Raw genomic sequence first — 17,209 nt, 5'->3', positions numbered from 1 at the left:
AGTGGACAGTGCCTGAGGAAGAACACCTGAGGTTGACCTCTGGCCTACACACACACACACACACACACACACACACACACACACACGCACACATACACACACACACACACACACACACGCACACACACACACGCATGCACACATACACACACACACACGCACGCACACATACACAGAGGCACATACCATGCACACAGGTACATAAAACAAAACCACAAGAGCAGAGACAGGCAACTCACACAGGAGAAAATATAAATAGTCATCACCTCTAATAGCTAGAGGTGTAAAATAACACAGTGAGGTACCATTCTGTAGCTACAACCTCAGTGATGTTTTTAAAGATAGGGTCTCATATAGCCAAAGGGACCCTCAAACTTGCTATGTGGCCCAGGTTGGTCTTACACTCTCAATCTCCTGCCTCAGCTTCCTGAGTGCTAACATTACAGAAGTTTGACCCATACCGGGCTTCCTGGCGAAGTTTTGTTTATTTATTCTTACAAGTGTTGTAACTCAGTGGTCTCTGTACTTGTTTGTCTAGACATTAGAATGGTCTACAGGGCTATGGGTATAGTGGTAGAACATGTATAAGGCTCTGGGTTCAAATCTGAGCACCACAGGAAATGGGGGAAAGACTTGCTCATGTCTATGACATTGTCAGTCAGTTAACGCTTCCACAGGACAATCTAATGACCCAGGTCGAGACAGCAATCTGATATCTGTTTGCTCTAGTGACCTGCTCCAGGAATCTGTCTCTAAACAAATCATTTCAAAGCAAAGGGGAGATATCTAAGCAGAGATGATAGCAGAATGTGAAAGTTTTACAAGTAATTGGAAAAGAGCACAATGCCTTACTCATGCAAAGAGCTTCTAAATTATGATACGTTCAATTGATGAAAGTTTACAAACCATCAAATGATCACAGTGCAGAAAATGGAAAAAAACTGAAAACCAGACCCTAAATCATGTGTATCACATAGCAATGCTCTATAAGTGCCACAGAGAGGAAAAAGAAATAGTGAAATAAAGCCCCACTCCAACTAGAAGCAGCCCAAATGTTGCTTGATGGGTAAAGGGCTAAACAGATGTACATCGGTATCATGGAATACTACCCAACCAAGGAGAAGACATGAGTTATTAATATACAAAACAGCCTGGATAGACTGCTGGATGCAAAGGAGATCGTGCTGAGTGAGAAATCCAATCACAAAAACACTTCATACTGACATTAAATGACATTCTCAGAATGACAGAAATAGAAAAGAGAATAGGGTTTGCCAGAATGGAGGTGGGGAAAAGTGAGTATGGCCACGTGATGGAGAGGGGCATGGTGATGCCACAATGGGGCTCGTGGTGGTAGTAATGGTCAAAGAATCAACACACGGTAAAATCAGAACAGCACACACATAGCGGGAGGTTGTGAAAAGTCACAGAAACGTGAATAAGTTCTGCGGATGATGCCAATATCAATCTCTGGGTTTTGCTAATATCCTGTGGTTCTGTACAAAGTCATCATTAGCAAAAACTGCATGAAGTTACAAGGGACTTCCCTGTACTATCTTTATAACTCCCTGTGAGTCTATAATTACTTTGAAGTAAAAGCATAAAATAAAATTTTATCTATAAAGAGAGAAAATATGAAATGAAACAGTCTAAATTTTTAAGTTATTATGTCAAGGTGCCAGAATAATTGGTGAAATATTCTTCGCATTTAAAATTCTCTTTTAAGGGGCTGGAGAGATGGCTCAGCATCAAGAGCACCAGCTGCTCTTCCAGAGGACCCGGGTTCAATTCCCATCATCCACCTGGCAGCTCACAACTGTCTATAACTCCAATTCCAGGGGATCCAACACCCTTGCACAGACATACATGCAGGCAAAACATGAATACCAAAAAGTATAAATAAATTTTTAAAAGAAAATCCTCTTTTAAAATATTTTCTAGTTGATTAAGTATGTCCTGTTAAAAATAAATCACTGTTACATATTTAAAACACATAGAATAAAATAGCATTGCACTCCACCCATTACCCATTTAATCCAAAGCCTTTGCCTCACTTCTTCATTTCTCCTCGTTCTATTTGATGGACTACGTAACTACCTCAGTCTGCAGCTCACAGATGAACTGGACATTCATAAGGAGACTCAAGTCCTGTTTTAATCTCTGAACTGCTGTTCGTCACTCAGTCATCCTAAATAAGGGTTATAAGCACTAGTTTATGATCCTGGAATTGGACACAGTTACTCACCCTCGAAGATGGGACAGATCTTCCTCCAGGCTGTGATGCCTCCCTGGTTGGTGTACTGGCCAAGTGCTGTCTCCAGGAAGAAGACAGGAATGCCACAGGTAAAAAGGAAGATGAGGTAGGGGATAAAGAAGGCACCTGTGGGTAGAAAATTGAATGCCCTTTACCCGGCAATCTCTTCTCTGCGGTCCACATTCACCTCCTCTCAGGACCACCCCACAGTGCTGGTCAGAATCTCAGCGATAGGGGGCATGTGAACTGCAGGTGACACTATGAAGTTATCTGTTGCCACAGCAGGGATCAGGAGACACCAGATTATCTGGAAGCTGTACGGTCCCATGCTTTGTCTTCACTGCACGGTTTGAACCAGTGCCTGCTGGCTTTACTCCCTACTGAGCATCAGCTACTGCCTAAGTAACACATCGCTTGTGGAAAAGGCAGGGAGACCACTGAATGATAAATACCCAGAAGCCTCAACACGATCATTCTTAATTCTTTCAAAGAAATTGTTATACTAATTTCAGACTTTTTATTAAAGACTTGAGTTTTGAGACAAGACCTTGCTACATAGTGCAGAATGTTCTCAAGTTCATAATCCCGCAGCTACATCTTTCCAAGTGCTGGGATTCCAGGCACTTGTATTTTATCAGACTAAAGTCAAAATTTCCTTTGGTAATCATTCTGGTTCTTTGCCCATAATCATTGGCTAAGGAAAGACTATAGGTGTAGACATGCTGGTATGTCTCTACATGCACCTCCACCTACTGTCAAAGTTGGAAGGAAAATTCACAGCAAAGAGTAACCAGAAAAAGGAGGCCCGCATATACAGAAAGCCTAGAACTTTCCGCTTGAACCAGGAGAGAGAAAATGACCTGAGGTAAGAGAATGAACTGTTCAGAAGAGACTGGGTACACTCAGAGTGGTATGGCCCTATACTGGAAAGGACCATTTCAAAAGATTAAGAATAACAATGCTCGTACAGTGCCTAATCCCACTCACTGTACCAAAGGTGATGAGACTCCTGATACTAGATAGTGTGTATTCCTTGTCACTGGGGAATAGTCAGCCCTATATCAGGGACAACTCCAGTCCCACCTAGCAAAAGAAATGTAAAGAAACCTAAACCAAGGCATATCACAGTCCTGTTATTTAAACTATCCTGAGAGTGTTTCAGAAGGAAAATCTTAACAGTGGCCAGAGGGAGAAACAACACATTAAGTACAGAAGAGAAGGATAACATCAAATTAATCCTTGGAACAATGCGAGTAAGCCAGAGGGAGAAAATGTGCTAGAGGAACAAGGAGAAAACGCTGTCCACCTGGAATTCTACACTCAGAAAAAAGATTGCTCAAAAATGAAAATGAAATAAAAACTTCTTGAGTCATGAAAAGAATGAATCCATCACCAGCAAGACACACGTGACAAGAAAAGTTAAGGAAGTTCTCCAGGCACAGGGATATGACTATGCCACATAACAATATATATCCATAAAGGAATATAGAACTCTAGAAACTAGAGTAACTACATTGTCAACAATACAACTGGGCTGGGCATGGTGCTGCACACCTTTAATCCCAACATAAGAGGCAGAGGTAGGTGGATCTTTGAATTCAAGGTAAGCCTGGTCTACATAGTGAGTTCCAAACCAACGAGGGATACAACTGAGACCCTGTCCCCCGACTCCCCTGCAAAGAAGAATAAAAAGATACAATTGACTTAACGTTTGTTTCTGTCTACATAGATTAGTACTTCTCTCATTCTTCATCAGAGAAGTTTCTTTTTGCAGCAGACAGTGGCTAATGCAGAGACTCAAAGCTGACTAGAGTGATGAAAATAAATGACTGTCAAGTGCTTATTCCTGAATGGGACATTTATAGCAACCGCCACACCACCTAAGGTTCCGGAAACATCATGAAAGAGGAGTAGAAAGAACTCAGAGCCCAAGGATGAGGAGGACCATTGAAGAACAATGTCTTCTGGACATGACACAATCATTGTATACATGAACTCAGTGCAGCTGTGATTAACTCACAAGGCCTGCACAATATTGGCATTGTCAATATCCCATCACGCATAGGAAAGGAGTTCCTGAGGCCCCGCCCCTCCCTGAAGGTCTATGGACAGTTATTGGTTGTGGGAGTTGTGGGGAGAAAGTGTCACTTTCCTCAATGTTGTAGCCACTGATAAGTTAGCCATGTTCCAATAGATAATCCCCTCCTCATGCTCATGAGGACAGCCATAATAGAACCCTGTGAGTCAAACACAAAACAGAAGACATCAGAGTAGGAGGGGCCTTGCTGGGAAGAAGAAGGGTTCATGGGAGAGAGAGGGAAATGAGAGAATGTAGTAAGGGAGTTAAAAAACGACCAAGGTTTATAAATACATGAAATTGTCAAAGAATAATAACAAAATTCAAAAATGCAACTTATTATAAATTACAATGTAAATAATTTCTAACAAATGGAAAAATAAAATATAGAGCAAAAGTACAATGCACAAGAGAAAAAATTATAGGATTATAAGACTCATATATAAAGTAGTACAATATCCTTTAAAATTTGATGAATTAAAGATGCAGACTACGAAGTCTAAACTAACACAACAAAGAGTTATGACTAGTAAGTCAACAAAGGAACAATGCAAGAAGTGGGATAATAAAACAATATCCAGTTAGCACAACAGAGGACAGAAGAAAGGAGGAACAAGGAACTAATGGGACAAACATAAAACAAGTAGCAAGAAGTCAGACTTGCTCTACCTGTGGTTGGTTAGCTGCATTAAATGTAAATGCTCTAAACAGAATGATTAAAAGACTCGGACTTTTAGGCTGACTTCTTTTTTTTAAATAAGCCTCAAGTATATGCTGCCTGAATGAAACGCCTTTGAAGTTTTTTAAAATGGAGAGATGATAAGTAAAAAGATAGAAAGAGATGTTTCAGGTTAGTACTTATTGAAAGAAAGTTAGAATCTTTATCATGTTTGGCTTGATTTGAGACAGGGTCTCAGCATGTAGCCCTAGGCTGGCCCATAACTCATAATCATCCTACCTCAGATGCTTAGAATTGCAATGCCATGATTACAGGTATGCACAAGAATGCCTAAAGAGTGTTCATCTGTTTATATTAATTAATTTTTAATGACTATAAACCTTTTAAAATCAGAGAAAAACTTTCAAAAGAATGTCTATCAAGCATCACACAAATTAAATTTTAGAGCAAAGAATATTTTGGGTGGTAAAGATAATTTTATAATAATAGAGGTCAATTCATCAAGAGGACATAATATCTTAAATTCAAAAATCACTTAAAAATAGAGCTTTCAGGTCTATGACGCAAAACAAATAGGCCTGCAAAGAAAAGTATATAGATTCCTAGTTAAAGTTAAAATGTTTAACATTCTCTCAATCATTTAAAGAACAAATAGACTGAAAATCAACAAGAACATAAAATATTTGAAAGCCATATGTCAGCTCCACTTAAATAACATTTATAAATCATCCCAACAACGATAGAGTATGCATTGTTTTCTGGCATATATAGAATGTTTACCAAGCTAGGCTACGCACTAACTAGTCCACAAAGCAAATCTTAATAAGCAAGAAAGTCGTTCAGACAGATGTATTCCCTGACTAAATTAGCAACCAATAAAAGAAAGACGTTGGAAAACCCCTACATATTTAGTTGTTTTTAATTAGATAACATTCTTCTAAATAATCTACAGATCAAATAAGTAATCAAAAGAAAAATTAGAAAGTTTCTTAAGTAGAATGAAATAATCTGTGAATTCTGTTAAAGCAGTAGTTGGAGTTTTCTAGTACCAGATATCTATTATCATAAAGAGAAAGTAGAATTCAAATCAATAGCCTCAGCTTCCCCTTTAACAAGTGAGAAATAAAAACCAAGGAAGCCCAAACTAAGCCAAAGGAGAAAACAAGAAAGCTTGAGAGAAAATCAACAAAACCTTAAGTTGGCTCCTTGAGACGGCAAACTCAAGAGATGTCCAGATGATGTAAATTACCAACACAAGGACTGGGACACTGGCTCAGTGGGTAACAGTGCTGATTGCACAAGCCTGCGGACCCAAGTTCACTCCCTGGAACCCCCATTTTAAAGAGCGCTGGTGTAGCAATCTCAGCACGGCTTCGGTGAGTTTGGAGGCAAGAACAGAAGCCCACAGGCCAACCAGCCTGGAGTCTGCAGTGCAGCAGCAGAAATGCATGGCTCTGACTCAGCAAGGTGGAAAGCAAGCACCTACCCCCAAAGGTAGGTCCTCGGCATGCATACGCCTGCATGGATGCATGTACATGTAACACACACACACACACACACACACATGCACACGCACACGCACACGCACACACACACACGCACACATACAATACAAAAATGAATAAGTAAAGTTTTTTTAAATTACCAATATGACAAATGAGAGGCATGTCCTTAGCACAAATTCTACAAATAATAAAAAGATGGTAAAATTCACAAACAACTGTATACTGATAGTAATAGCAACATAGAGAAAATGGGCAAATTCCTCAAAAAGTACAAATCTTGTGACTTACTCAAGAAAGGCTGTGGAAGCTGCCCTTAACTATTAAATCAATTGATCCTTTTTGATTAAACATATTTCCCACGAAGCAACCTCTAGATCTAATGGCTTCGCTGGGGAGTGCTTTGAGCGCCTGAGGAAGAAATCACACAGTTCTACAGAAACGTCTTATACAACGCTGAAAAAGAAGGAAGCTGCTGAATTCCTTCTGTGAAGCCCGAATTTTGTGATAACAAAATCAGATGAAAAGCTAAAGGAAAACAGAATGCAAGGTCTTTCTAAGCTGTTTAATTTGTGTGTGTGTGTACATGTGTGTTTGTGTGTGCCTGTGTATGTGTGTGCATATGTATGCATGTGCACATGAGTGTGCTCACACGTGGGTGGAAGCCAGAGGACAACCACAGGTATCGTTCCTCATACACCCACCTTTTTTTGGCATGGAGTCTCTCGCTGGCCTGGAACTCACCGAATAGGTTGGACTGGCCCCAGGCATTCTTCTGTTTCTGCCTCCTCGGCACTAGGACCCAAACCTCCACCACCGTGCCCATATTTTTCTATTTTTTTTGGGGGGGTGGAGGCTCAAACTCAGGTCCTCGTGCTTGCAAAACAAGCACTCTGTGGTCTGAGCTGTCTCTTGGAGTCCATAAAGGGGCCCTTGGGAACAAGGAAAGAACTACTGAAAATAAAACTATGGCTGAATCTCAAAACAATTATTCTGAGTGAAAGAAGCCAGAAGGAAAAAAAAAAAAAGACACATAGCTCATGATTCCCCTGATATAAAATAAAAAAAAAAAAAAGCAGATGAATTCACAATGACAGGGAGCTTCCTGATCGCACAGGGACACAGCAACAGGGGCCGTGGGAGAAAGAAGAGATTGTTAAGGGCCAGGAGGAAGTTTTTGAGGTTGATTGATATGTTCATTAGCTTGACAGTGGCAGTAGTTTTGTGGATATGTGTGTGTCAAGAGGCTTCAATTTGTACATCTTAAATATGGCAATTAATTGAAAGTTAATGGGAACGGAGGTCCAGTTAATGGGACAGATGTTTAGTTTGTAGTCACACACTATTTAGGCACTAAAGGAGTACCCAACTGCCCTGAAAGCCAAGGAATCAAGACTGTGAGCAGTCTAAGAGGTCCAAGGCTTGATGGGAAAATTCGGGGAATATAGAACGTAGTAGCTGACGTGGATGGTCTCTGTGGAAAGCCCTAATCATTCCAGAAAGTTGACAGTCCAGTTCAGGCCCCTATCAACGCTGCCTGCTCTTTCCCAACTGACCAAGCCAATGATTAACTACAGGCTCGTGGTCAGCTCTGCCCCCTGAGCACATGAACGAAGTCCACACTCGTCAGGAGAAGCTTCTACTCTAGAAGCTTGGGAGGGTGGAAGGAGACAATGACCGGATGCTGACCAAGAGAGACCTGAGCGCAACCCAGGTAGTCCTGAGGGGCATCCCCCTGCCGTGCTCCCGTCACCACCATTGAAGGATGGAGTCAGGGCCTGGCATAGAGACACAGGTTTTTAATACCTGCACCTGGGAGGCTGAGGAAGGATGAGTATAAGCATGAGGCCAACCTGCGCTACAAAGTGAGACCCTATAGAAACAGGAAGAGCCACGGGAGAAGAAAGTTAACCACACTCTCAACACTCCAAACTGTGCTGCCCACTTCCCGTGAGTTAGGAGGGACTGTAAAAAGAGTCGTGCAGGGACCACGCCTCTCAGAAGGAGCACCCTCTATGATGTCGCCTGTAATGTCCCAGCTACTTTTTAAAGATACAGAGAACTATATCCTACACTAGCAACAGAAGTCAGCATGTACGTGAACAGGTACGCACTATAACGAAGGCTAGCCTGACCAAAGTGGGCATGGAGTAACTCCGTAACAAGGTTGTCATGTGCTACCAAAATAACTGCTTCCCACAAAAGACCTGAGATAGACAAAGCAATCCTAAGCAAAGAAGTAATGCTAGAGGTATTGTCATACCTGATTTCGAGCTATATTGCAGAGCCCCAGTAACAAAAACAGTATGGTACTGGCACAAAATGAATTAGAATACAACACTGGGTTATAAACCCATGTAGCTACAGCCACTTGATTTTTGAGAAATATTCCAAAAATGCACATTGTAGAAAGACAGTTCTCTTCAACAGGTGATGCCATATGCACACAGGCAGAAGAAGGAAACTAGACCCTGTCCCTCATCCTTTACAAAACTCAACTCCAAATGGATCAAAGGCCTCAATATAAGAATAAAAACTAGGAAAGTGTTAGAGGAAAAAATGGGGAATACAATTAAAGACATAGACATAGTCCAGAACCAAGGGAATGAGGCCAACAATTGACGATGGACCCTCATGAAATTAAAAAGCGACTGTACAGCAAAAGAAACAGTTAACTGGGTGAAGAAACAGAATAGGAGAAGAGTATTTGCTAGCAATATATCTGACAGAGGATAAGTATTTGGAAAATACAAAGAACTAAGCAACAAGAAATCAAACAACCCAATCAGTAAGGGATAATGACGTAAACAGACAGTTCTTAGAAAACACAAGTGAACAATAAACATTTAAAAAAAAAGTTCAACTTCATTAGCCATCAAAGAAATGCAATCAGAAGTACGCTGGGATCCCATCTCACCCCAGTCACAAGGCAGTTGTCAAGAAAACAAACAATAACAAAAGCTGGTGTGGATGAGGGCAAAGAGAACCTTACACTGTGCTAGTGAGAAGTCCAGCCACAGTGGAAATGAGTGAGGGGGTCCCTCAAAAATCTAACAATAGATCTTCCGCTTGACTTGGCTGCATCTTTCCTGGGTATTTACCAAAGGGCTCCAAGTGAGCATGTCACAGAAACACTTGCACATGGATGTTAGTGCAGCGCTGCTCATGCATCCAAACCATAGAGAAACCTAGGTGTCCAAGAACAGAGAAATGGACGTTTTAAAATGTGATATTGAGAGATTTTTTTTCAGCCATAAATAAGAACAAAGTTCTGTGGTTTGCAAGAAAACAATACAATTGGAGACAATCACGTTAAGTGAATTAAGCTAAGCTCTGAAGAACAGATACTGTAAGTTTTCTCTCATTTGTAGTTATTAGATTTTATAGAGAGGCATATAAAATTATGTGTTTATGTGTATATATATGTGCATATATATATACATATATATATGTCCAATATGAAAATAAGAACAAAACTCTCTAGGGGGATGAAAAAGACTAATGAGAGCCGAGAAGTTATGGGGAAACCTGTCTTAGTGAAGCAGGTAATATGTGCAATGAATACACACAATGACATTGTTGAAAACATAAAGGTCAGGATGCGGGGGACAACTGCTTCTCATTCTGCGTTCTTATTTTTGTAGATACAAACAGCACCCTGGCTGATGGCTTTGTCTCGCCCTCTTTACACTGCTCTCCCTGGGCTGTACTCTTCTAGGGCCTAGAGCTGAGATCCTGCTTCAGCCTTCCCCTCCATCACGCACTTCCCAAGGGGTCCATCTGTGGTATGTCGTACTGTGGCCTCACATGAAGACTCCAACCCTGGGTATTCTGCCAGGGAGATCCCATTGGAGAGCTCAGGTCTGAGACATCTAGAGTGTGTGAGGACTGAGGATTAGAACTAACTTGAAGAGAGACAAGGAGGAAGGCAGCTCCTGCCCCGTATTAGATGGTCTCCAGCTGTGTGGACACAAAACTCCAGGTTTCCAGCAACCAATCAAAGACTTAGAAATCAAAGGAACGTGGTTGACAGTTAGGTTTTATCCAAGCTGAGATTGACAGACAAGTCACTGAAATTCTCCTAGCCAAACTGAATGGTATTGCCTCTTTGACCCACCCCACCTGCCCCACCATGCCTCTGGAGATGACCAGAGTTTCTTTTTCCCCTTGGCTGAGGTTTGTGTTGGACAAACCTGGGGGGGGGGGAGTCATATTTATTTTCTCCCCAGGGAGCTGAGGGTGAAGGGCTGGAAAAATAAGTTTACAACTTCAGCAGCTTCTCCACCTCAGGGGCCCATGCCACAGTGACTGGACATGTGGTCATGCACCTCCTCCAGGTGCTGGGACAGCTTATTTCCACCCAGAAAGAAGAGGGTCTTTCAGCAACATCTGTAATTATGGTTTCCAATACTTCTCTCTCCAGCTCCCTCCCTCCTTTTCTTAACGGCAGGTGTTGGTCTAGTACTCCACCGCAATCACCCAGGGCTTCTCGGCTGGACCAGCGACCATGCCCATCCACCACCTCCTCAGCCCTTCAACAGGGTCTGCTGTTTGCTCTCCTCCTCCCCAGCACTTCTTCAGCTGTCTTTCTCTTCATTTTCAACCCTGTCGCTGCTCTTTCTGTTCCTTTACAGGTTCTTTCTCTTTTCTTACATACTCACAGGCTGGCGATCTCTCTCTCTCTCTCTCTCTCTCTCTCTCTCTCTCTCTCTCTCTCTCTCTCTCTCTCTCGTGTGTGTGTGTGTGTGTGTGTGTGTGTGTGTGTGTGTGTGTGTGTTTCTTTCTCTTTTGAAACAGAGAGCCTTACTATGTGGCCCAGGTTGACCTTGAACTCACAATCCTCCTGCCTCAGCCTCCTGAGATTACAGATATAAACTGCCATGTAGTCTCTTTCTCTCTTTTGGTTTTTGGAGACATAGATTCTCTGTGTAACAGCCCTGGCTCTCCTAGAATTCTCTCCTTTGACCAGGCTCAGGCTGGCCTCAAACTCACAGAGATCTGCATGCCTCTGCCTCCCAAGCATTAGGATTCAAGGTGTGCACCACCACAGCCCAGCTAGACTTTCTTTCTTTCTTTCTTCTTTTAATACCTTCAAATTGCTAGGGACGCCTAAATGTGTATTTCCAACCAGATCTTTCGCACAAACTCCAAACTCGAATATTGTACTACCATGATGACAAATCACTTGAACGTGCCAAAGGTATCTCAAGTCAGTGTTCCCCAAACTCAATCACTGATTTCTCTCTTAAAATCTGCAGCCTTTCATGTCTTAGGAAGAGCAACCCTTTTCAGGTTAAAAGTTCCTAGTTGCTTAGACAGGGGGTTAGCAACAGGAACTATGTCAAGGGCTCAGATTCCGCATATCTCACATGGAGACTCCAGACTGAGGTATGCTGGGTGTTGAGAAATTCATTCTGCTGGCAGCCAGGGTCCAGAGAGTTGGAGAGGCTTCATCTGAAGGCCTGGGTCCTGAAACACTTTGGCTCACATGTTTGGGTAGAGTCAATAGTCAGAGAGAAGGCTCTAGTCTTAGTCCCTTTTCTGCGGCTGTGATGAGAATGCCTGGCAGAAGCAGATTAAGGAAGCAGAGGTTTATTCTGGCACACAGTTCAAGGAACAGTCCATCGCGGGGGGGAAGTCATCAAGCCTGCAGGAGCTTAAAGCAGCTGGTCTCATTGCATCCACAGTCAGGAAGAAGGAAGCCATAAATGCCCTTAGTCAATACACGTTCTCCTTTGTATACAGCCCAGGACCCAAGTCCAAAGAGTGATGCTGCCCTTCCTTCAGGATGGATTGTCCCACCTCAAATAAACTAGTCAAGATAATCTCTCACAGGCATGCTCAGAAGCTGAGCTAATCTAAAATTTTTATCACATTTATTTGTGTGTGTGTGTGTGTGTGTGTGTGTGTGTGCGTGCACACGCAACAATTTTGTAGAGGGCAGAGGAATTGAACTCGGGTCATCATCAGGCTTGGCAGCAGGTGCCTTTACCTGATGCTGCTACTCAATAGCCCCAAATCTGAGCTAAGTAATCCCAAACAGGTTTTCTAGACAATTCTAGAACCTGTAAAACTGACAACCAACCCTAGCCATCATAGGAATCAGGGATTAATCCAGAATTTTTAGCTTTATAGCTGGTTTATCCCCTGTAGTCAGTTCTCAACACAACAGCCAGTGAGAGTATCTCAAGTATAAGACCTTTGCTACTCCTGCTCAAAACCCTGCCCTGACTCTCCATAACATAAGAGGGAAAGCTGGTGTTTTACAGCAGCCAGCAAGGCCCTACCTGGTCTGCATCCATGTTATGCAGCCCCAAATCCAAACATGCCCTCCTCTCGAGAGAAGAAAAGATCACAAGACTTGGAAAGTTGAAGAAATTGACAAGAATCATGGGGTGCCTCTCTAAGCCAGTAAAACATCGAATAAATGCTGAGAAAGGCGAGTCTCTGCTGGGGCTGCCAGCTGTGCAGGCCTCCAGTCACATAGCTTTGGAGGGTGTTGTAGTCATGCAGCTTTGCCCATGCTGGGGAGGGTGTTGTAGTCGTGCAGCTTTGCCCAGGCTGGGGAGGGTGTTCTAATCATGTAGCCTTGCCCATGCTGTGGAGGGTGCTGTAGTCATGCAGCTTTGCCCATGCTGGGGAGGGTGTTCCAATCATGCAGCTACCTGCATCACCCCAATCCTGTAAATACCCAAGTGAGACTCAGGCGGAGTCCTTGCTCGGGACTGTTGTTGGTGTCCTGTCTGTGGTGAATAGATGTTGGCTTATGTCTCATCAACAAAAGGCACCAACAGCGGCTTCTTCACTTACTTCTCTGAATGCATCTCCTAGCTACTCGTCTTGCTCCGGGCTTAGAGACCTCCTTTACACTCTTCCATAAAGCCAGGTGAGTTCTTGCTTAGGACCATCTGACCTTTGCTTCCTCTCCTACAGCATGCTTACCTCGATGACCACCCTCTCACTCGGGGCAAGCCTCACTCAAATGTTCTCAGTGCGGCCCACAGTGGCATCCCGCCCCTTTAAAACAGACACAAACCCACACCCACACTCCTAATCCCCTTTACTCGGCTCTTCTTGTTCTTCTCCCCAGGACTTGCTAATTTCTGGTATTCTGTATAACTTAACTTATCTGCTTTGCTTTGCTGTGTTTCCTTCCTCTGAAAGACAAGACCCCTGAAGACGGGGCACGGGTCTGGTGTATTTACAAATGTATTCCAAGCACTTAGAACAATTTGCAGGGTGCCCAGTATTTGTTGTTGAAGGGTATAGAGTCCTAGCTTCCTTGTCTGTGTGCCAACGCAAGTGACAGACGAGCATAGGAACCCCTCATAGGGATGCTGGCATTGGGCCCTGGGTCCCAGAGAACAGCAAGAGCTTTGTCTAGGTGACTGAGGTAGGCATTGCTCCTAACCATGTCCTAAGAGTGCCATTCTAGCTTCTGGGTCTTGAGGGGCTTCACCACAGCACTCTCTTGGCTTCCCTGACTGTCTTCAGCTGCTTCACCATTCCTTTATCTAGCTCAGCTCCTCCTCTGCTGTGGAACTCACTTCGAATTTGATCTACCAAGAGTTAAAGCCGAAACCTAAGAAGACATCATTAAGCTTTGAGGAGATTCCTCGAGCTTGACATTGTCACGGCACAAATGGATTACTGACAGAAGTTCTTACCTCACCCTTGCCCTCCCCTCCCCCACCACAAGCACAATAGTGACTGTGTGGCACTGTGGACTTAGAGAAAGAGTCCAGAAGCAGGTTGATAGAGCACTTTACTAAGCACGATAGCTCCATGGAGCACCCAGTATCCTTCCCAGAACCCATTCAGAACACGTCTGGCATCCATAGGAGCCCAAGTCTCTGTCAGAGAGCAAAGGCCTTAAATAAAGTCACCAGGGCCACAGAAAGGGGTCAAATCAACACATATGCCCTCTCTCTGTTTTCTTCGCCCTTCCTCTCCACATCAGCAGTGAGGGGTCCCCTTGGCATCAGTTCACCCATCGGCTAAAAGGAGACGTATAAATGGAAGTGCTCCAGCCGACGGCTCTGCAGGAGCTTGCTTTCTGTGGCATGAGCTGCTGAGAACGCAAAGACTGGGGCTCTGGATTCCTCCAGGACGCATCCTCAATCAGTCTTTGGCAAAGGGGCCTTGGATGAGCCCTGCCCTTTAGAGCAAACCTGGCCATTAGCCTCTAGCTCCAAAGTCCACCAGAACACTCCCCACCCCCAGGCTGCCGTTATTCATCAGCAAATAGGGAGGTGGTACATGAAGTCCTCAGCTACGACAGGGCTGAAGCTGTGGGTGGTGACACAAGATTAAATCTCAGGACCCCTAAAAATGTCTCAACTGTCATATGAAGTCAGAGGCTCTGTCCAGGGGACAGACGTCCTAGCAGCCATACCCCGGCACCCACACACGAGAAACTGAGGGCCTAGAACTTTCTTTCCTGTGCGTGCATCTCTAAGACAGAGACTGGACAGATGCCATGCGGTCCTGGAACAGAGCTCAGAACCTAAAGCTGCCAGACAAAGGAAGCTGCATTGAGTCCAGCATCCCCAGCTGCTCCGCCTCTGCTCCCCTTTACTGCGTTTTTTCACCCCCAGTGGCTTTGCACTAAGCTTGGAAATCACTGCCTCAACCCTTACCCAATTCCAGAGAGGCTTGGGGAAATCTTCTCACCCTGTAATCTTTCTGCCACATGAGAAACTAAGCTGGTTACTAGTTTCCGGGTCCCAGCGTACAGCTTTAGTTTCTTGCTTCTGTCTGTGCCCTGGGCCAGCCACATCCCTCCACCTAAATGCTCTAAAGGGAAGGTGTTCAGGCCCTAAGTCCTTAACAAGCATAGAAGTATCTAATGCTAGATGAGGAATGGGAAGACCTCCCTCCTTCTCTCGCAATGCAGACTGAGCAAAGTCCTGTGATTTCAGGCCACTAGCCAGAATTCCCAGGGAGAAAGGACATATTACCTCATTCCCATTCCTCTAGGGAAAAATACAAATACTTCAACCCCACAGTTAGTCTCCAATGTCCACAAAGCCAGGAACAAGACAGCGTGAGTGCAGAGCGCTTCTCTTTTGGTCTCTCCTAATCCTCTCCCACCTCTACCGGGGACTGTGTGCCTTATCTCTTCAAAATCGTTTGGACTGTGTGCCTCATTTCTCCAAAACCATTCGGGAGAGAGACTTGAGCTTGATGAGTTTGGAGGCCTCTGCTCCCCTGCAAGTGAGTAGGTGTGTTCCTCTCAGCCTTTTCCCTGGTGACCTACCTCTGTGTTCTGCATTCCTCCAGCTCAGGATGGAGCTCCCTATGAAAACAGACCCATGACCTCCAATCCCTGGAAGCTTTACCCAGCAACAGAACAGGATGGTGTCCTAACCTGCAGGTCAACTCCAAGCCCTCTAGTACCTGGGGACTCTGCTCAAGACTTCCCACTGGGGTGTGGAAATTCCCTTTATGTGGATTAGCGCAATTACCCCAGAGGGCTGGGAAGGAGAATAAGAAGCCACACACACACACACACACACACACACACACACACAGAGAGAGAGAGAGAGAGAGAGAGAGAGAGAGAGAGAGAGAGAGAGAGAGAGAGAAAGGAGGCGATTTTTAAAGGAAAAGCCATGAGTGTCAAAGATTATACTAGTGAGAGTTGGGAAACATGATATTGGGAATGTCGTGGTACCAGCTGAGTAGTGGGGGTTAACACAAGGCCACACTGAAGAATCTCAAGATCCCAGAAGAATTTGGTATCAGCAGCAGCATCAGTGAAGCTCCTATTTATTAAGCACTTTATGGATGGTATTGCCAGTCCTTAAAACAACCTTGAAAAGCAGGTACTGCTATTTTGATTTACAGGAGCAGCCATTGACTCTGGGGGCTTCTGGAACTTCACCAAGATCACACAGAGTAAGAGCAGAGCCAGAATCCATTCCCTGATCCATCTGGATCCGAGCCTGTACTCACACAGCTAAGAGAGAAAGCTCTAGGACACTCACATGATTTATCTAGGTCTCAGTCTCCTGCAATGTGTCATCAGTGACCTGTCAGGGTCCTTCAACGCCAGCATTCTACGTGTTTACAGAACTTCCCAGAGGGACAGTAAGTGTGGCAGACGGAAGCACTCTCCTTCCTGGGGTGACTGTGGTGGCAGAGTGGCTCTCACCTCCCCCGTTCTTGTAGCAGAGATAGGGAAACCTCCAGACGTTGCCTAAGCCAACGATCTCTCCCGCCACTGACAGCACAAACTCCATCTTGTTGTTCCAGTGCTCCCGTTCCAAGGTGCCGTCCTCCTCCACCTCCTTCATGACTGGACACACCGGCTTTGTCTCTCCATTACTGGTTGTTCCCGAGACCCTGTTATCCATCCCACCTGGAAAACAAGTGGAGCGCTGGTGTCACTGGTGGGAACCCCACAGGGAACGCCTCCCCACTTCAGGAAAATCCCAAGGGAATAAATCCCCTGGAAAAGGGTGACTTCCTTCTCTGTCCTCCAACCCATTCCTTCTCAGCGCCCCTCACTGGTAGAGCAGGAGAACAGCTCCTGAGACTTCCTGTTCCCTTCATATTGAGAGAGAAAGCACCGACCCTGAAGAGCAGACTTTGCTCCCATGATGCATGTTCTCTGAATTCATAGTCTGTGGTGTTCTCTGAATTCATAGTCTGTGGTGTTCTCTGAATTCATAGCCTGTGGTTGTCGGCACTCT

The 17,209-nt window shown here is 44.3% G+C and overlaps 1 protein-coding gene across 1 annotated transcript in view; it reads right to left on the bottom strand.

Moving 5' to 3' along the window:
• Positions 1 to 16,870, bottom strand: part of Slc6a13 (solute carrier family 6 member 13) — a 34,015-nt gene extending 17,145 nt beyond the window's left edge. The window contains exons 1-2 of the mRNA XM_059258522.1: positions 16,669 to 16,870; positions 2,246 to 2,380 (exon numbers count right to left, since the gene is read on the bottom strand). Of these exons, the coding sequence (XP_059114505.1) occupies positions 2,246 to 2,380; positions 16,669 to 16,870 (337 nt within the window). The remainder of the gene's footprint in view (positions 1 to 2,245; positions 2,381 to 16,668) is intronic.
• Positions 16,871 to 17,209: the final 339 nt, after the last annotated feature.

This window comes from Peromyscus eremicus, chromosome 3, assembly GCF_949786415.1.
Source record: "Peromyscus eremicus chromosome 3, PerEre_H2_v1, whole genome shotgun sequence".
Lineage (NCBI taxonomy): Eukaryota > Metazoa > Chordata > Mammalia > Rodentia > Cricetidae > Peromyscus > Peromyscus eremicus.
Note: the sequence above shows the minus strand (reverse complement) of the source record. Positions and strands in the feature narration are given on the sequence as shown.